Below are 21,653 nucleotides of genomic sequence, written 5' to 3'. Positions count from 1 at the left end.
AACCTTTATCATGCCCTTCCTTTGCCATTTTTCCCCAAGACTGAAAAGCTCCAGACTTCTCAGCCTTTCCTCAGAGGAAAAGTGCTCCAACATCCCTTAATCATCTTGGTTTCTCTCTTCTATACTTTTTCCATCATTTAAAGAAATGTTTATTGTTTAACTTGATGCTTTTAGTAACTTGCTTCTCACATTCTCTTTTTGCAACTTGTAGAGGCCAATACCAAATCCTTAGGGTGACTGAAGTGCACTTTGTCATAAGCCACTGCGCCAAAAAACAAAGATTTCCCGGTTCCCTTACCTCTGGCAAATTATTATTTATTAAATATGAAATCCACACAATATGACTGATTTATCTACTTGCCTGTCAAGTACTGAATATTCTTTTTCAGATTTGTAGAGGGATATCAGCCTAGCTTCCATCAAAATGAAGATTTTTCCTATATTTTTGTCTGGGGAAAAAAAGTAAATATACTGTTTCTGCACTCTCACAGAAATAGAGATATGAACACACAGAATTGCTCAATTATTTTAGTGAAAAGTCCAAAGATGTATTACCAGGAATGTATTTATACCAAAAGAAGTACCTATATCACTTACACTTTACATCAAAAGGGATCTGTTATGAAATCTATAGTAGTATAAGCTCTCAGGCTGATTCATATAATATCAAACCATGATTTGGTGCTACATAAATGAGCCTTTGAAAGAAGCACAGGGCTTGTTCACATTATCCTGTCATCCCTTCCCTTCTCCACTCACACACCAAAAGCATATTTTTGGGTTTCTGGCAAACCACAACTTTCTGTTGCACCCAAGCAAATAAGTAAAGGCTTTCTGTCAACTGCAAAATCAGGTTACCAAGCTAGGGAGCAAGCCAGAATCTGGAATGCTTGTTTTCAGAGCTAGTGCAAGTCAGAACTTGCCAGTGTAGACATAACAGCAAACCACAGTTTGCAGAAAATTCTATACATAAGAGGAAGGATTAGGCGGCATCATGCAAACGAACCTCAGGCACTTTATGGGCTAATTTGCAGAGCACCGAACCATAGTTGGCAGTTACATTTTGCAAAGGCTCAGGTCAGACATGGTGCCAAAACACAGGCTAGGACATAATCAACTTTTTTTAAACCATGAGTTTGAAATTGCTCAGCAAACCAGAAAAAGCAGCTGTGATTGGAAAACCATACAAGTGCTGGGGTCTACCATTACTTCTGAACTGACAAAAATGTGTTATGGATGCCACTCCACCTCTGAAGGCTGCTGCACATACCCTGTTTCCCCGAAAATAAGACCTAACCAAAAAGTAAGCCCTAGCAGGATTTCTATGCATTTGTGGTATAAGCACTAGTGTGTGTTCTTGAGAAAAAATAAATATAAGACAGTGTCTTATTTTCAGGGAAACACGGTACATCTGAGTGCTGGGCAGATGAAAGTGGAAGCACACAAGTGGCTCTTGCCCTGGGTTCTCTTCAATAACTTGGCTTGTGAATGGTTCCCTCTACAGCAGAGCTCTCTGGTAGGCAAACAGTTTATGGTACAGCTTCACAGAGCTCTCAGAGCAGGTCACAGTGCAAAATTAAAATGAGACAAACAAAAGAAATCATTTGTACATATTTGTTTATAAGCAAAATGAATACCTGCAAGAATGAAGACAGATTTCCTCCTTAAAGGTAGACTGAATTCAGAACTGCCCAAAAGCTTCATTATTTTTGCCCATCCAAAGTCTGAAACCTTTTGCCCGTTCCAAATTCAAGTGTGATTTTAAAAAAATAATAAATTATAGTCTTTGTAGCCTTTTTCCAAAAAGACTCATGTTTGAGCATTTGCCACCCATGTTTTTCATGACAGCTATGTGTCCTGGTAATTTAGTGACATTCCCAGCCATTTCACTCTAAACATCTCTCTTCGCAATATGGGAGTAGTAGGGAGCAAACATTTCCAGTAAACATAAACTCAGCCATTTCAAAGCCAGAAGTACATATCAGTTCTCAGAATGGAAATTTTGTTTTCACTACACAGAGCAATGTATAGTGGAAGAAAGAACAGAGTACCTTCCCTTCATGGTCAGCTGCTGAGCAATGGCAAGACCCATAAGTTTGGTACCATGGTGAAAGAATAAAGTAATGTGTCCAAAATCATGATGACATGCTGCTATTACAGGTATCCCCAAGGTAGTGTGTGGTAGCCTGCAAATCAGATGTACACATACAGAATATTCATGTTTTGCTTACGGCACCAACAGGCAGACAGATTCAGCTACTGGCTGCCAGGACCAGGGCATTTTCTCCAGTGGCTCCTGTATTATCAAGCTGCCTTCCTTCCTGAATGCATCAGAAAGGCTGCCATGTTATTGGCATTCTGGTCACATTATAAGAGAGCCTTTTGATGGCACAGGAGTAATCTCCAATTGTCTATTTTTAAATGTATTAATAGATTTTAATTGTTTCATTTGATAAGTATTTAAAACCAACATTGTAACCCATCTTGAGTCTGTGTAGAAAAACATATTAAATAACCATACTTGACAACCATACTATGGTAAGCACAATCCATGATTTGGCGTGATGCCTGAACTGGACCCAAAAAAGTATTGTATCTTTACAAGAGAACATTGCCCAAGCCTGTAAAATTGAGCTTAGCAGACAATGAATTGGAAAAGACCATGATTTCCTAGTAAGGACATTTTCCTATTATCGTTCTAACATTAGAAGGCAGCTTGGATCATCGTAGGCAGGTAAATCAGAGGGCAAATCAATTAGATAACTCATAACAAACTAAACAAAAGCTACAACTGTTTGAAGGAAAGCACTTATATAAGAACTGTGCTCTCCTCCCTCCCACCTTTGTAAGATTTATTATGACAACAAGAAGTTAGTTTCCAATATTACTTTTTTAAAAAATGAAGACAACAGAACAAATGTGCCAAGTTAAATCAGGTTTGCACTTAGGCACCTGCCCACTTGCTAGGAGCAAACTACTTCTGCCAGGCAAGTAGACTCATCAGTCATGATGTCCTGGAACGATGAGGACAGTAAAAATCTTTTATGGACTGGTTAGAATGTTGCATACTGCAAGACCAAGTTAAACTGACAGGTATCTTTACTTCCATAAGTAGTTTTGCCTTTAAGATTCATGTGGTAGAAACAAACAACACAGCTGAAGAAAATAATCTACCAGATCTCCAAAAGCTATTTAATATTCTTTTCTCACTAATCTGTGTATCACATTACATAGACCCGCACAAAATCAATCTGTAATGCTTAGAAATCAAAACAGCAGTAACCATTTCTGTCAAAGTGCATGGCCATCTTTACATCAAGCATCATACTGTACTCAAGTGTCTACTGCACTTAAATTTAAGTCTCTCTGGTTTCACTGAAAAATTCTGCAAAAATAGGTGTGTGAGTTCTTTCAATTTTTTCCATGTTAGCATATATAAGCACGCTTCTGTCACCTTAAAATTAAATCATTCCTATAAGCTTAGAGAAAGTTGTCTTCCTTTGCTTATACAGACTATGAATAAATACAGGTTTACAGATCCTGGTATGCAAATCTTTCGTTTTATAAGACAGGGATAAATCATGAGTGCAAACATGGAAGTTATGAAGTGAGCTACAGATGCAATAAACTAATGTGTTCAAAAGCCAAATGAATGGATGTCAACAACACCAAAATGCTCCTCAGGTGGTTTAGAGGGGGGGGCGTGGGCCAAAGCTGAAACATGACTTTGCACTCTGAAGGTTTCAATTTCAATCCTGCCTCTCCAGTTAAAGGTAATGGATGATGAGAAAGAGACCCTAGAGAGCTGCTTCCACTCAGGTTAGACTATACTGACCTTGACAGATCAGTGGGCCAAGTTCAATGTAAGATAGCTTCATGTGTACCATGTATACCATATGTGTGTGACAGAGTGCCATTTGGTCTATGACTATCCTGCTTCTAAAGCTGGATATGAAGCTGCCTTATGCAGCAGAATCATAAAAATTCCCCTGTCTACAAGCAACATGAGTTATCCAGGATCTTGGGGGGGGGGATTGGATTTATACCCCGCCCTTCAGTCTCAGAGCAGCTTCTCTGTAGGAATGACTCCAGTTTAAACCCACCAATTTCGGTAGAATTAGACTAGAGAAACTGTACTTAGAAGCTGTGCTCTCCTAAAGTCAGCAGCTGTGATAGTTACAATTTTTTTCTTACAGCTAGATTCAAGTTCAGTAGCACCTTAGAGGCCAAACAAGATGTTCAGGGTATAAGCTTTGAAGAAGAGGAGGAGGAGGAGGATTGGATTTACACCCTGCCCTTCACTCTGAGTCTTAGAGCGGCTTACAAACTCCTTTCCCTTCCCCCTCCCCACAACAGACACCCCGTGAGATAGGTGGGGCTGAGAGAGCTCTTTCCAGAATTGTACTTGAGAGAACAGCTCTGACAGAACTATGGCTTGCCCAAGGTCATCCAGCAGCTGCAAGTGGAGGAGTGGGAGACAAACCTGGTTCTCCCAGATTAGAGTTCACACACTAAACTGGCTCTCAGGCAAGAGCCCTTCTCAGCACTAGCTACCCTTAACTCTAACTAGAGATACCAGGGATCAAACCCAAGAATTTCTAAAGGCAAAGCACATACTCTACCAGTGAACAACGGCCTCTACACTTTAGAACCAATACTTGTAAAACACAGGCAATGGCATCGAGAGAAATCTGCTGCTTGGGGTCCGCCTAATGACCCTTAAAATGCTGAAAGTCGGAAACAAAGTATGACATTTGTGCACGCTAGAACTATGTACGTCACATCATGATTGGCACTTGCCTTTCACCTTCACGTATTGTAATTCTGGATTAACACAGAGGGCCAAGTTGCTAGGCAGAGTCCAAGGGGTTGTTGTCCAAGCAACAAGAGAGATGCTTTCATCTTCTTCAAGTGGGAAGCTAACAATGACTGAAGGGTCTTGAACATCCTTAAAACAAAATATTAGAACGGTAAGAGTCACACATGGAAAATTACATTATTTAAAGCACCAGCAAAAGCAAAACAAAAAACTATGGTCAGCAACATTCTCATCATTTATAGCTAAGCAAGACTCATGAGAAGGCAACGACAACATAGTAACAAATACATTCACATTATCTTCCTGAACACCTTAACTTCTACCAACAGTTGGAATAAGCAAAAAGACAGGAGCTATTCTTCTTAGTACAGAGCCATTTTAAACAGATATTTAAGATTTCCTAAGGATTTATTTAAACATCAAGGTTGGAAGCAAAACATCCCGCTTATCTAGATTAGCGTTTCTCAGACAGAGCCAGCACAGCTACGTGCTAACAGCAGGGAGACTGCAAACAGCCACAGCAGTTCACGCCGATTCTAATCAGATCCGAAACCTTGCTCGAAGCCACTGCAATCCAGATAGCAATGAAGCAACCCAATTTCCAGTTGCAAAACAAATGGCAATTCCCTTTGAATGGAACCGCTGCAAATTTTACCTGTTGTGAGTCTAGGGTCAACGCGAGCCTGAGATCATAAAGGTAATGTACGTGTTTGCCTCAATGTTCCTATCTCAATCACATGCACAGACTTCTCATTTCATGACATACAACTTTTCTGAGGAAGAGCAACACCCTGGTACAGAGCTCCTTCATTTTTCGTTTACGAGATCTCATACAGAAGCAACTGGAGACCCACCAGCCTGCTGACTGGTCACACACCATGAAATGCAACAAAAGAATTAAATTCATATTTGTCAGCTGCCAAACAGTCTGCAGTTGCCTAGAACTAAATGCCCTTCATCTATTCTGAAGAAAGGGATTTAAAAAAAAAATACTAAGGAAATTTCACTGTGATTGTGGGGAGAGGAGGGGTAAATCATGATGGATAGAATTCACCCTCTGCAGAAGCAACGTTGTTGTTCTTCCAGTGCACATAATGGATTTGTTTGTCTGCCTGCCCCAGGTTAATCATGCATCAACATATGCAACACTGAAAAGTCGTTTTTATGCATACAGCAATGCAGGTATTTCTTTCCCTCGAAACACCACCTAACTTACTTATTTAAAACATTTCAAACAAGTTATATTATTTTCCCTACCATCTCTCTCTACCCAAATATACCAAGCCTGACAGTAGATGCTCTCACTATGTCTCTACCTAATCATGTCCCTTTGAAATCAGTAAACCTTCTCTCTAAACAGATTAGAGGAAATCAGAAAAGACATCTACACACATCTATCCACATGCTATATCTGCTATGTAGCTTTTAGTGGCAAATCTTGATGGAAGGATGGTGGTGAATAATTTATACAGGAAACACCATCAGCATCACCCCAGCAGAGTAGACCCCACAATCCACCAGGGGATGGTGCTGACAGCTGCAGATCTTTTTCAGATTCCCATCATCCCAGCAGTCCTTTCTAGCCAGGGAAATTACATATATACAGGATCCATGCATTCCAACAGCCACAAGGGCTGGGAGGAAGCAGGAAATCACAATTTCTGCGTCTCTTCTGTCTGTTCAGTTATGCTGACAGAAGAGACAGGGAGCGCAATCCTTGTGCCCACATATCCGGGATCTAACCCTCTAAACCAGTTGACTCCAAGTAGATAATTAAAAAACTGGGATCATGGTGTAACTAGCATCACAGTGTAAGACCCAAGTTAAAAAAAACCACCAATGCACCACAAATATTTACTGCACACAATACAAAGAATTTTCAGCAAGAATTTTCAGGAAACTTTCAAGGATACAAAACCATTGACACAAGCAGCCACAATTTGTAATGTCCATGAAAGCCTTGCAGATTTCAGAAATTTGTAATAGCGGCCATAGATAGTAACAGGATAAATACCTGTTTCGTTTTTCAATAGGCAGGAGCATGTTTAGAATGCCAAGCTAACCACACCTGTGTTGGCTTGATGAGACTGGCATTGCTCCATGTTAATATGGCTTACCTTTATCAGTGTAGCCAGTGTAAGGAGTGGCTGGAGAAGAAAACAACAAAACAGGTGTTCATCTGGATGCCTGTACGATGGCTGTTACTATGAATATTTCAATGGCTACTATCACAAATTTCTGAAATCTTAAAGGCTTTCATGGACATTACAAATTGTGGCTGCTAATGTCAACAGTTTTGTATCCTTGAAAGATTCCTGTAATTATATTACTGACAATTCTTTGTAATCATATTGTGTGCAGTAAATCCATGTAAAGGCAGCAAAATCAGGCAGCCAATACACCCTTCACAGAGTCCCAATGTGTTGGGAACTCAGCAGAAAGGCAGTGAAACAGAACCATGCACAGAGAAAGGAGGAGCATTTCCCCAAGTATGCAGAGAAATTTTAGGGAGAGGCAGTGGAATAAAACACTCCCAAAACTGATGAAGACTAATGAAGAAACAGTAATTCCTTGTTCTCCATGAGGAACATAATATGAAGCCAGCTGAGTGCTAGCTGAAGAACGAACAAATATATGGAAAACAGAGGAAATTAAGTTAGTCAAGCCCCTGAGAGCTTACAGTACTGAGGAAGGCAGAGGAAATTTGGCCTGGAAACAAGACTTCCCAACTGGTACTTCTCTACTCCTACAGTTCCTTGTGGGCCAAATGTCTCAGAATTATCTGACAGGTGATAGCAAGAATTTCGATATAGAAACTAAACTTACAGTTTGGACACTCAACGGAACAAATCATTACAGATATACCATTTGAACACATGATGTTTTGCAGCACCAAATCTTCCTGGTACCTTCCCAGTACCACACGGAAAATACTAGCAACTCTTATTAGAGTTTGCAGTTGTTTATGCTAGAGGTAAAGGTGGGTTGAGAGGGAATTCATCCTGTGCTGAATGAGCTTTGTTTTCAGTCAAAATGCAAATATTCTTTTTCAGGTGCTGTATAACTGCTACCTGTTCTGTTTAGTCTCTAATGCACACTGTATTCTCCTAGTAACCTTCACACTTCAAGCTGCACTACATACGGTTGGGCAGTTTCACTGAAATTTATTTCTGAGCACACGAGCACGCTGGGAGCAAGAATTCTGGGAAATGTTCTCCAGGGTTCCAAACTCCAATGAATAAAGTCAAGAGTCTGGGGACTTGTGTTTCCCAAAGCTTCTTGTGCCTGAAATACTACTGTGGTAACATGCCAGGCACCAGGAAGAACATTGTCACTTTAGATATCCCTGCCAGGCAATATTAGAAGAAAGGAAGACATAAGCGGGGGGGGGGGTGTCCATTATTTTTCCCCACATGCTTATTGTGATACTTTGAGAGCACACAAATGAGCAACAAAAGGGAATATCACAAAAAGTTAATTACATAATTATCGCAAAAAAGTCAAGGGGAGTATACCCATTCTTATGATTGTAGAACGCTGGCTAAGCTATTTTTCTTTCTTGCACTGCCACTTCAATAATCTTACTTCGAGAAATATAACCTTTTGTTAAAACAAAAAGACTCATTTCATACATTCAGCATTCAGATTAAGAAGCATTTTGGAGGATTTTGGAAAGGTTAAGAATATCACTGGGTTTCTTAGTTGAGTAACTTAGTTGGTACTCCATAAGTTCACATAAATCACATACACTCTGCTGTGTCTTCTTTTCCTCTTAAATAGTTAGCTGATTACTATTTTCATATTTTTGTTTAACATTATAGAATCTAAAACAGATTAAATATTCCAGAACCCTTCACAGGAAAACTGGTGGCTGTACAATAAATCTTGATCTTCTATATAGCCCAAAAAAACCCTCCTTCCTTCTACCTACATACAAACCCTCACAAGGTGTTTCTCAATTTATAGGACAGAAACTAATGTTAATTTGCAGATTTAATACATGTATTCTGTTCAATATTTTGAGCTATGCTCATTACAGCATAAAGAAGCCTTCAAAACACACACAAGACACTGCTAAAAATAATCATCCATTCTTTAAAATCCTATTAGAAACACAAAAAGGAATATATTGAAAATTCCATCATGTTACATAAACAGGGTAGTGACAAGGCCTCTGAGAGGGGGGTCAGCAGGACCATTTGGCCCAGGCCTCACATTCTTGGGGGGCCTCAAATTTACACTTCTGATGTTAACTCTTAATTTGGTTATTGTTTCAGACATAGAAACACTAGCTTTCCCAACCTCCCGTCTTCGGTAGGATTTTTCCCACCAGAGCCTGAGGCCCTCCCCTCTGGAATAACGGGGCCAGCCAGCCACCGGGAGATAAAATAGCAGCCACCATTTTGCAGATGCCTGCACAGATGGCAAAACCAGCCGGTCTGGGAACCAGACTGGTTTCCATAGAGGTGTCTGCCAGAGTGCTGCACAGGTGTGGGTGCAACAGAAGCAAGAACAGCAGAGAGAGAAAGAGCAAACAGGCTCGGCTCTCCCCTTCCATTCCCATGCAGCAGCATGAGACGTGAGTCAAGCGCTGCCTCTGCGATAACTGCCTGTTCTGGAGGAGAGAAGGAGAGGAGCATGTGCCTGTGGCCTCTGGTGGGTGAGACACATGGATATGCCTGCCACCACCAGTTGAAAATAGCCATCCTAGCAGCTTAACCATTCTAAGCAACTTACTTAACCTCCATTTATATTCAGCCCTTCTCAATTATGTATAAAACCAGACAACAAGGTATTCTTACAGTTTCTAACTAGGTTGAAAAATAATATTGGCTCTTCTAATGTAACTCACAGGAATGCAGGACTGGAGTTTTGAAACAGTCAAAAAGTATGTAATGTTTTTCTAGTAAAGATACAGACATAGTTACATAAAGAGTTTCAATTGATCTGTTTTCACAGTATTTCTCAAAGTATTCTGATTATTTAACGTTTTGTTTTTTATTGCAAATTTAATGTTTAATCCCATACATTAATAGGTCACCATTCACTATGAAAAGGAGATCTGATAGTGGCGCAAGCAAGAGACGGGCTAAAAAAGCACATGAAGCTGCAGCCAATTCACCGAGATCAATTACCTCATTTTTCAACTCATCCAATTCAATGGACAGTGCTACAGGCAATGAAACTTGTGGAAATTCAACAGATAATATTTCAGTGATACTAAATTTGTGTGAAGACATTGTTCAAGAAAGTGATGCACCAGCACTTGCAGCAGAAGAGTTTGTTTGATTATGCAGAAGAAAATACCCCAGATGACAAAAAAACAACAGCAACAGAGAATACTGCACTACCAATATCTAACAATGCTGTCAGTATCGAAAGAGATGTGTTATCAGTAGCACCGACAGAGTCATCAGAAGATCCCATTTGTGAACCGGAGACTCATGAGCAAAAGGAGAATCTTACATATCAAGAATCATTTATCAGTACTAGCACTTCATTTGTGAATGACACTGGAGTTATTGACAAGAACAATGCAGTTCAAATGCAGTCTTTTCTCAAAATCACAACTTTTGAAATTCCAAGTGAGATTCCATATGATGCTGAAAATCATGCTTTTTTCCTACTAGTCTGTTGACAAAAATTCTACCCAACCAGAGACTGGTTATGTTGGAGTACAGTAAAACAATCTCTGTACTGTGGACCATGCTTCATTTTCAATAAATGTTCCAGAAATACATCATTGCTGGCCAATTAAATAGGTTGGTGCATCAACAGAGGCTGGAGGAAGTTGAAAGACAAAATACCATCACATGAGAGTTCAACGTCTCACAAAGAAAACTCCTTAGAGAATTTACTCTTGGCTAATCTCACTGCAGAAGTCAATTCATGGAAGAAAATTATTGAGTGGATCCTGGATGTTAATTTTTTTTCTTCCTGAGCAGGGACTGCTGTTCTTTGGTTCTAATAACTGCATAGGTGACCACAGTAATGGAAACTTTCTAGGCATAATCGAACTGCTTAGTAAATATGATGTACTTCTCTTGTCTTTGAACATACTGAAAAGGTTCCAGAGTTACAAAAGTAGCAGAAGTCCATGCAAATACATTATCTCTCCACAGACATCCAGAATTAATTCATTAGCATTTGTGGATCATTTGTACAAAAATCTATTCTTAATAAGATCCAAAATGCCATATATTTTTCAATAATTGTTGATGCTACGCCAGATAGTTCTAACAAACCACTATCGTCATTCGATATATAAAGATTTTCAATAACAGCTCAAATTTTTCAAAGAGAGATTTTTGTGTTTTGACATGTTCACAAAAAAAGACTGGAATGGAAATTGCTGCTCGAGTTCTAACAATTGTAGAAGAGTTGAGGTTAGATTTTCAATACTGCATCGGCCAAGGCTAAGATAACGCAGTGAACATGGCTGGCAAATTTAATAGTGTACAATCAATTCTCCTTGAGCATAACCCTCGATGCATTTTCTCTAGCTGTGGAAACCACACATTAAACCTTTGTAGATGTTGACTGCGCTAAATCCTGTAAAGAGGCAGTCAAGTACTTTGGAAAAATACAGCAAATGTACAATTTATCCAGTGGGAATTCTCAAAGGTGGAAAATATTAAAGCAATATCTTCCTGTTTCACTGCATGGGATGTCAAAAACTAGATGGTCTGCAAGGACTGATGGAGTAAGACCAATTGCATATCATATGGGTGAAATAAAAAGGCTTTAAGTGAACTGGAATATCTCAATCTCACTGCACAGGCTCAAATTCAACTTATTTCTATCCAGAAATACATGTCAAAAATTGAATTTGTTCTAATGACATCCCTGTGTGTTAAGTTACTTACAATGATCCACCAGACTAATCTAGTGATTGAAGCATGTAATGCTACGCTTGATGTTGAGAGGGGTAACACTGAAAGCCTCATTGCTGACATTCAGCAGGTTCATGAATAGTGGGATCAGGGCTATTTTGGGGCAGGAACGCACCGGAACGGAGTTCTGGCTGGCTCCTGAGTTGGCCACGCCCAGCAGGAACTCATTAGCATAATAGGCCACACCTAACAGCAGAAACTCATTAGGATTGGCTACATTAGGGGTGTGTGGTTTAACACGCAAATAAGTTCCTGCTACAAAAAAAGTCCTGGGTTTTGACAACAAACAAGGTAAACAAAATAAGAAGCAAAAGGTGGGTGTGACTGGATGACCTGGGTGGGTGTGGCCTAATATGCTAATGAGTTTCTGCTGTTGGGTGTGGCCTATTATGCTAATGAGTTCCTGCTGGGCTTTTTCTACAAAAAAAGCCCTGAGTGGGATGCGATCTTGAATGAGGCCAAACTGGTAGTGCAGAGTCAGAATACTGGTACATCATCTCAGTTTACCTGCAGCCGCAAACTTAGTAATGATTCTGATGTTGAGTGACATTATGGAATCAATGTCTCCTTTGTTGCTGTTGACACAATAATATCAGGTCTTAGAAGGCGATTTAAGTCACTCAATATAATTGGTAACTTGTTTGAGTTTCTCTGGAAATTTAATGACCTCAGTGTTGAAGATCTATGTTCATCAACAGAAAATTTCCAAAGGAAGTATACAAAAGAAATATCACTGGATCTGTTTGATGAGATGATTTTCCTCAAGCAAATACATTCCATAAACTTTAAACTGAACTGTAAGCCAAACAACTTATTTCAAGATATACTCCAACTTGGATTTTCTGGTGTGTTTCTTAATGTCACTGTTACGTTGAGGATTTTTCTGAGTTTACCCGTATCAGTAGCTTTGGGTGAACAGTCATTCAATGTGCTGAAAAGGCCCTGGCCCTGGTCGAGGCTAGGCGGATGTCTTTTGGGCCAGGGACCACGAGAAGATGTTGATTACTAGAACATAAAGCTCTTCAAGGTGTATATGGGAAGAGGCGATCCCTTAGATATTTTGGTCCCAGGCCGTATAAGGCTTTGAAGGTTATTACCAACACCTTGAAGCGGATCCGGTACTCAACTGGTAACCAGTGCAGCTGGCAAAGCACATGCCGAACCTGGGCCCGCACAGGTGTCAACGTCAGCAGGCATTCCACTGCATTTTGTACCGGCTGTAATTTCCAGATCAGTCTCAGGGGTAAGCCTGCATAAAGCCAGTTGTAGTAATCAAGCCTGGAGATGACCATTGCATGGATCACTGTAGCTAGGTCTTGGGGGAAAAGATATGGCTTCAGTAGCCTGATCTGCTTAAGATGGAAGAATAAAGATCTGGCAACTGTGGCAACCTGGGCCTCCACAGACAAAGAGGCATCCAGTGTTATTCCCAGGCTCCTCACTGTTTGGGCTGGCACCAAAGGTGCCCCATCCAGTGTGGGAAGCTTGGTGCCCACATGCATGTCCCCTCGACCCAGGGACAGGACCTCCATCTTCAATGGATTTAATTTCAGCCGACTGTGCCGCAACCATCCAGACTTTTACCTGTATCCCCCTCCCCACACTATTTCTTCTTTCCCTCCTCCTTGCAAACCCTGTATCCTCTCCCCTTTCCCTGATTCATTTTCTCCTTCACAGCCACTCACCAACCTACCTTCTAACTGCCTCTTATCTTAAGCTACATTTATTTTTTCTTTACTTCAATTATAACCACCTTTCTCCACAGTGGGGTCCAAAGCAGTTTACATTATTCTCCTTTCTTCCTTTTTATCCGCACAACAGCCCTGTGAGATAGGTTGGGCTGAAAGTTTCGGTATGGTCCAAAATCCTCCAGCGAACGTCCATAGCAAGATGGGGATTCAAACCTGCTCTACAGCTCTAACCGCTATACCACACTGGCTTTCATAGGGTGGCTGCTGTTGAACAACAGCAAACAGCCAGGCCTAGCTGAGTCACACAAGTAGGTTGGTGTCAAGTCTCCCAGAGGCTGCTGCCAGGCCCGGAGTTGCCAACCTCCAGGTGGGATGTGGAGATCTCCCAGAATTACACAGATCTGTCCCCCTGGAGAAAATGACTGCTTTGGAGGTGGACTCTATGCCAAACCTGCTTTCCACCATAAAATCTTCAGGAACTTCCCAATTTGGAGCTGGCAACCCTAGCCAGACCTGGCCCCAAGAAGTCCTGCCTCAAAGGACAAAATAGGCCTGCAAAGGGTCCTGTCCTCTCCCCCTGCCTTTTACTGACAGAACCATGCGTACTGTGGTTGCCTAGCAACAGCCACTGAGAGAATCTGTTGCTTAAAGCTACAGGCACTCCTTTTATCATTTTGGGCTTTTTTCAACTGCCCAACATTTTTTTTTCTTATATTTCAGAGATTTCTGCAAACCACAGGCCCTTTCCAGGTTTGCAGAAATACCTGTCTTGTCCATTCACAGTTCCAGTCACTGGACAGTTCTAGTATCCAAAGATTTGGCCAACTTTGCTCTTAGTATCTCTGTTCTTAGCATCTCTGAACCCAAGGCAGGTAACAATAATGCAAGAGCAATTTTATCAAAACAAGCATTAAGAACACAAATTTAACATTAAAACAAGTTCAGACACATCTTATTTTCCCCAAAACACTGGATATAACCCATCTGCCCATGCTCAGACTGCACCAAAACCTCTCTGGAAGAATTCTATTTTGCAGCCGCTCCAGAAAGCCAGGAGGATAGGAGCCCCTGACCTCTTCTAGGAGGCTGCTGCAGAGGTATGGGGCAGCCTTGAGAAGGCTTGAGTCTGGATGGGCAAGAGGGATACCAACAGCAGGCCCTGCTGGGAAGAACAAAACAGCTGCATAAGAACATGCAGGAAGAGGTGGTCCTTCAAGTAACTGGATCCCAAGGCATGAAAAGCTTCAAAGGTAAACACAAACCCTTTGAATCGGACCTGGCAGCTGTAATTTTGCTGACCAGCCCCAGATAACAAACAAATTGCCACATTTTGCAACCACTGCAGTTCCCAAATTGTCTTCAAGAGCAGCATCAACGGGGTCTTGGATTCTAAGATTGCACCTGTCAGAATACAAGCAGAAATCTAGCAGGTTCCCAAGATTTGACCCAATGCCATGGCAAAAAAGGTGTTAGGTGTTCTTGAGGTATTCAGGCAGTTGGTTACTTCCTCTTGAAAGTACCTAGGGGGGACCTCCTGCCTTGATCAAGAGGCTCTGCTTTTAATGACAAACTATATGCATTTTCCTGCGCCTCTGCCATACGAAGGCCAAGAGTCTTGGGTGCAAAGGACACAGGTCTCAATACCATGAGTCAATCCTGATAAACCAGCTTCTGCACAGATGTTGTAATCTTCCACAACTAAACAACTGGGAGGTTCCATCACCAAGCCAAAGACTCCCTCTGACAGCTCAGAGAGAGTATCCTATGGCAAGCTAGGGGGACAGTAAACCAAACAGTGGTCTCCATGAATTTAACATATTTTTAATAAGCTCCCAAGTGGACTGGCACCTGAACATCTTATGTTGGATGCCTAGCCTTCACATTAAGATAACATGAATGATATTCATCAGGCCAAAATCTGAAATAGGTTATAAGAGATGCAGGAGATGGGAAGTTATCCTTCAGTGTCCATTCAGTTTGCTTAATCAGTTATTCACTGAGAGGAACACAGACATGTGAGGCCTCAACTATTCTTAGATGGGCCCTGATGTCTGTATCAGCCTTCTGTGGTCAAATAAAAGGTAGATGCAGAAAATGGTACAGATTCAAAACCGTAATGATTAGCTCAGCCTTTATACCATCCTGAAGTATACTGGCAAGCTTTCACTTCACCCTGACAAGCCTATGTAAGCCTTCCAAACAGAAGTACTATAGACAGATAAGTTTAATGTACAAGCATACACACCTTATAATTCTGGTGAGACTCAAAGTTGGAAAGAGGCGTGTTACATGCTGTTGAGAAAGGCATGACTTTAACTCCTCTGTATACCAGCCCTTTGTCATACAGCTGTTTGAAAACCCACCTGAAAAAAAATACAATGTATTCATTCAATCAGATCATGAAGTTGGTTAGAACTAAGGAACTTTACTGTAGAGACTTTGAAAACACAGGTTATTACACCATTATTCAAAGCATGTGTAAAAATGGCACGCACACAACATCTGTCCAAAGCCAGTTTTTTCTCCTCGGTATTATATTGTGAATATTTTTGTAAGTACAGAAGTGTTTGTTGCAAGATAAAGCACTTCCAATACAGAGTAGAACATATAGTAGCAACACTTCAGATGTTCGAACTGATGAAGCAAGGCTTCCCAGAAATGCTTTTTTTCACAAACAAAACACCCCTAAACAGGGTCTCTGCGTCCATGCCTGTTGACAGAGTATTCTGGCACCCAAAAAGAAATCGTAAAATGCCACACTACTGTTCTTGACTCTGGTGCCTATTCCCCATTCACACCGCTGAGCTCATACAGTCACATGGCTGTTCTAGCCAATCACTTCCTTCATTCTTCAACCCTGAACCCTGACGCTAGCACCTACCCTTTCACACCAATTAGTGGTACAGCCTCCTTCATCCATAAACTCAAATCTTCCAAAGTAGCAGTAATGCACATCAAGGTGATCTATTAGTTATTGCTGCAATAAAAATGTTGCCAGATAGGCATCTACTATCACCTAGAACTAAAGACATCCCTTAATTTCCAAGAGAGCCATGCACTAAGTTGTTAAGCACCTGCTTTCACAATGCCTTTCCTAAAAATAAAAAAAAAGATAGGAACACACACCAGAATGGCTTTTACTGTTGACATACATTAAAAAGGATAATTCAGTTTATCAGAAGAGATGCAGGAACACAGAACAGTGTGCTATCCTTGCCAGGAGATCAGAGCCTTCAAAAGCTTTTTACAGACCTAAGCTGATTTCTACAGCCAATTTTTCTAATAAAAAGTTTTTACTAGAACAGAAATCCAGTTCTTAAAAAGGAATGATGTTGGTAAGCTAAATTCAAAGGCAACTGTTCCCTCTTGTGGAATTTTCTTCAAATGCAGGTAAAGAGCTCATTGTTTTTTCCTGTCAAAATCTTAATTGTGTAACATCGTCAGAATGAAGCAACCCAGCACTGCAGGAACAAGTAAACTATCTGCTACCAGAGACTAATTTACTACAGGTCTGTCTTCCACACATAAAAATGTAAGATAACTAGTAGCTGCAAAACCTATTTATAATGCATTTGATCATTTCCATTCCACTAACACTCAACTAGGCACCAATAAGTGCGATACCAATGCAGAACCTCAGCACCTCTAAGCAACATATCATACTATATACAAGCAGTGCAGGGGAGGCAGTGGTCACTGACTATTCCCTTACGTAGCATACTTGGTATCTATTGCCAGAAAGGCTCACCCTGCCCAAACATTCCAACAGAAGACGTGAAATGTGCAGAACAGTGAGGGGTGTTTGTGAAGAGATGGCAACATAGGAAACTGGCCCACTCAAGATCCTCCCTAAGCCTGCTTCGGCAGGGAAGGCAGGGTATAAATAAAATAAATAAATAAATAATAAACAGTGCACAAGGGATGAACATGGGCACATACACACATACGAAGGGGAGAAACTTCTCCTATACATCAAAGGAAAAGAAATTTATACTACCTTCCTCTAGGCTTGGTACCACTTCAGCTCAAGGCTCAATTAGAACCTCTGCAGCCACCATTATAAGGGACCTACATTTCACCTCAAGACTTCTGACGTTCGAGTGTAGGAAACATGGAAGCTATACATCTAGCCTCAAGTTAAGTTGTTCTGCACTGCAGGGGGAAAGGGTCTCCAAACTGTTGTCGAAGGCTTTCATGGCCGGAGTTCATTAGTTGCTGTAGATTTTCCGGGTTGTGTGGCCATGGTCTTGGCATTGTAGAACCTGACATTTCACCAGTAACTGTGACTGGCATCCTCAGAGGTATAACACAGAAAGATGGAGTACTTTCTGTGATGGAGTACTTTCTGTGTTATACCTCTGAGGATGCGAGTCACAGTTACTGGCGAAACATCAGGTTCTACAATGCCAAGACCACGGCCACACAACCCAGAGAGTCTACAGCAACTAATGGTCTCCAAACTGTTCTCCCTCCCAGTGAGATTCCCCACAGATTCTCAGCTTATTTTGTTTAATAAGCAAGTCAGAGCTTCTGCTGCTGAGGCACAGTAACTACAAGCCAAGGCTGGCTTATAGAAGACCCATTCCAACAATGTCCAATGGGGTTTTGAGTTTTCCCTTGAATATCAGACTTCCAGACCATCTTTTGGAAGGCCCTTCAGTTCCTAAAGAAATTTTAACATGTGATTGGGGGGGGGGTTGGAATAGATGGGAGAGAAAAGAAATTCAGCTCAAGAAACACAGCCAAAACCCCTTCTTGTGTATAAGAAGGTATACAGCCGCCGAGCCTGTTCGCAGGATGGGTGGGGTATAAATATAATAAATAAATATTGCAGTTGTTTGAATTCTGACTCAAGTTTTCTATTTATAAGTACTTTTTTTGTACTCCGAAAATCTTGGTCTCCAAGGTGTTACTGGACTTCTGCTGCAGTGCAGACCAATATGGTTACCCCCTGTAACTACAATCACAAGAATAGGGTGAGATATATTGCACAGGGAAGGAAAATCTGCAGGAAAAAGGTACATGGAATGTGGAGGACTAGATCAGAACCACAGAAAAATGGATTCATCCCACAACCAAAAATCTTTATCCAAGGCATAGATCAATAGTTATTACCAGAATAGCAAATCAAGAACGCCATTTTCTAAATGTTAGATTCTGGGGACCCCAAAAAAACAGGTACAGGAGTACCGGAGGCCTGAAAAATTGCAGGGGGAATCACTATAACGGCCACACAATTTCCAATGATTAATACTGGATTATTTAAAAAATACAATTCAATAATGACCATATAATTATAATGTATTTTATTTCATTGTAAATTGTCATTTTTGAAGAATTCAATATTGTTAATGATCTATGCTTTATTAAAAACATTTATACCCCAATTTTCCCTGTGGTTCAAGGTAGCTTTACAGACTTAATGCTCAGGTGCAATATATAATATGATTGAGTGTACATGCTCCAATATTTATTTATTGTATGAGTTAAAGTGTGTCTTATTTTGAGTTTCTGTAATGCAACTATTTTCACTCCTGAGACTTCTAGTACTCTTGAACCAGTTTTCTGTGTTTTCAGAGGTATGTCTCGGGATGACTGATGTCTTTCTAGCGCAAGTGTCTCTGAAACATCTGCCTGACTGCTATCAGAAACCAACTGGAGCACTAGATATTGCCTTTGGAAATACATAATTTTTCCGCTGCTATATTTATAGGACAGAAATAAAAAGTGAATTGCAGTAGCAGCTAGTAATGTCATAAAGGAATTTAATAAAGGGGTAGAAAAACGTAAAACCCTCAGCTGTTGAAAGCCAAATGGTGCCACCTGCCAGATGGGATGCAAATTAATCAGAACATTTCTTTATTCATTTTTCTACACAACACCTAACATTCAGCAGCAGGAGAATCTGTGTAAGGATGTTTTTCTGATTCAGGTGTGTTCTTCCACTGCTTTACTGTTCAGCCTCCTAAACAAGCAGAAAGTCTCATATAACACTAAAATTCTCTTCATCTTACAAAAACTGCCAAGCATCAAACAGCAGCCCTCCATTCAGCTGCCTCCTTTTCCTTGCCTTTTGTCACCTCATCACTAAAAGCACATTACACTGGTAACGCCACAGGTTTCACAGATTCTGTGACATTCTGAGCATATAGTATGAATTATATAACAAATTTCTCTGTTTTACTGTTTTGATGCTTAAGAATGCTGAGAATGCCACCGACTACCCCATCCACATACTGTCGTTATAAAGCCTGGGCACTGAGATTAGAACAAGAATCCTGATGGTTACTGCAAAAATTAGGGAAGTCACGGCAGCTTTCTCCACTACCTAAATGACAATATTGTCACCCGAAAGCTGCTGGTACCGTGGCTAGCACCCCTATGGCTCTGATATTTAGAGAAATGCTGCCCTTAAACAGCGTCTCTCTAAAAATCAGAGATTGGGGACAAACACTAGGAAAAGATGCTACCTTCATACTGCCTTGTAGATTTCCTGGAAGACCTTTACCAGACTAGACAGATCTGCAAGACCCAACTCATCTTACAGTCTAACTGAATTTGTAAAAGTTGCTGTATGAGATCATTATACTCTAGTTCCAAAAAGTGACAGGCACTTTAAAATGACACTTAGATTCACACATTTTGGAGCTGTGCGAAAAGCAGACATCAGTACTCATTTTAGGCTTTTTTCCCTACTGTCTAAATCCTTACAGACCACAGGAAACTTAGGTTACCAGGCAATTCTGCTGGCAGTTCAGTGTGCCCACCCGTAAATTCTCTGAATCCAGGGAAATGGAAGTGATTGGGATTTACAAAAAGTCCCTTTTATAATTTATTTGTCCTTGGACAAATTACATCTCTGAGCCTCAATAATCTCAATATTCAAAATGGAACCAATACCTTTTAGACTGTACACTAAGAGAATAAAGACTTCATGATAAAAAGCGCTTTAGCTCCTGCTTGCAGCATGTTTGTAATCTGTATTGTGATGGGACTATCACCTGACCCATGACTATCTGTCAAATTATATCCCTAGACTTCTGAAGACTACGCACACCTCTACTGGATACTTGCACAGCAGCATCCTCATTTTCATTTCTGAAATTCTGGAAGGTATATACTTCCCAAGAAGCCCTCATGAATTATAGCAGGCATGTGCGTTGCTGGCAGTTGAAGTCAACAGCATACATAAGAAGTAAATTCAAAAAGTAAACTTACCACACAGACTCCATGAACTCTGGATACAGTGTTTTATAGTCATTGTCAAAGTCAATCCACCGGCCAAGCCTCATAACACTGGCCTGTAAAGAAATAAAATGTTACTTCAAAAACAGCTTGGTAAAAACAACAAATCATCAATTATTTCACTTTGTAAGAAGGGAGAGCAAAAGGAGGTTCTACCCTGACATGCCAACTTAGGAAAGTCAGACTTTTGCCTTTTCCAGGAATTAGAAATCCTTGCTCTGGAAGAACTACAGGAAGCAAAATATAAGCTACACATAGTTTGCAGAATCATATGATGCCACAGCCTGCTGGCCTTCCCCTAGCCATAACAGGAATGTATTCGACTTCATTTATATACTGGGGCAAAAGTCATTGTAGAATAGCATCTGTTCCCATGGCTGATAAAAAAGGAACCAGATAACTCTACCAGATAACTCTACCAGTGCAAGCTGCTTTTCAGAGCTCCATCTCATTCCTACTGTTTACAGTTGGGTCACAACAATAGTAAACCCTGAACATCCATATTACATGCTGACAGTGTTTGATATTTGGAGATGACTAGCAAAGGTACCTGGTTCAGTGATACTTATCTGTTGAAGCCTATGATTAGTAAGATTTGGCCTTGTTTTTTCACAGTATCATGCTGTACCACACCACATGGCAAATCTTTTGTCTGAGGGGAATGTGATATGGCAAAAGAATCTGCTGTTCAAAATGCCCAAGATGTTGCAAATAATTGGATCTTGACCAATACTCATACACGTGCACAGGAGCATAAAGGAAGATCTCTGTTACAAAGGATCTGGTGGCTGGGAGCCAGTCCAAACCTAGTGGCTTCTTAAATAGTTTTTACTTACTTTCCATTCTTGAGAATATCTCATCACAATTCCTCTGCAATTGTTGTTATATTCAGCGATTCCCATTTTTGCAACATCTTCGGGACCTTTGATGCCTAGCATTTTGTCAATTTCATATTCCTGCAAAGAGCAAACATTGTTACAATGCTCTTGAATACCTAATGGTTCT

At 40.6% G+C, this 21,653-nt stretch overlaps 1 protein-coding gene across 1 annotated transcript in view; it reads right to left on the bottom strand.

The window, feature by feature from the left end:
* IARS (isoleucyl-tRNA synthetase) overlaps positions 1–21,653 on the bottom strand; it is a 125,576-nt gene that overhangs the window by 89,865 nt on the left and 14,058 nt on the right. Inside the window, 4 exon segments of the mRNA XM_015427543.1 lie at positions 362–449; positions 4,801–4,948; positions 15,649–15,766; positions 20,622–20,704. Coding sequence (XP_015283029.1) covers positions 362–449; positions 4,801–4,948; positions 15,649–15,766; positions 20,622–20,704 — 437 coding nt within the window.

Source organism: Gekko japonicus, unplaced genomic scaffold (assembly GCF_001447785.1).
Source record: "Gekko japonicus isolate JY-2015 unplaced genomic scaffold, Gekko_japonicus_V1.1 scaffold354, whole genome shotgun sequence".
In the NCBI taxonomy this organism is placed as follows: domain Eukaryota; kingdom Metazoa; phylum Chordata; class Lepidosauria; order Squamata; family Gekkonidae; genus Gekko; species Gekko japonicus.
The sequence above is the reverse complement of the archived record's forward strand: the minus strand, read 5'-3'. Positions and strand labels throughout refer to the sequence as shown.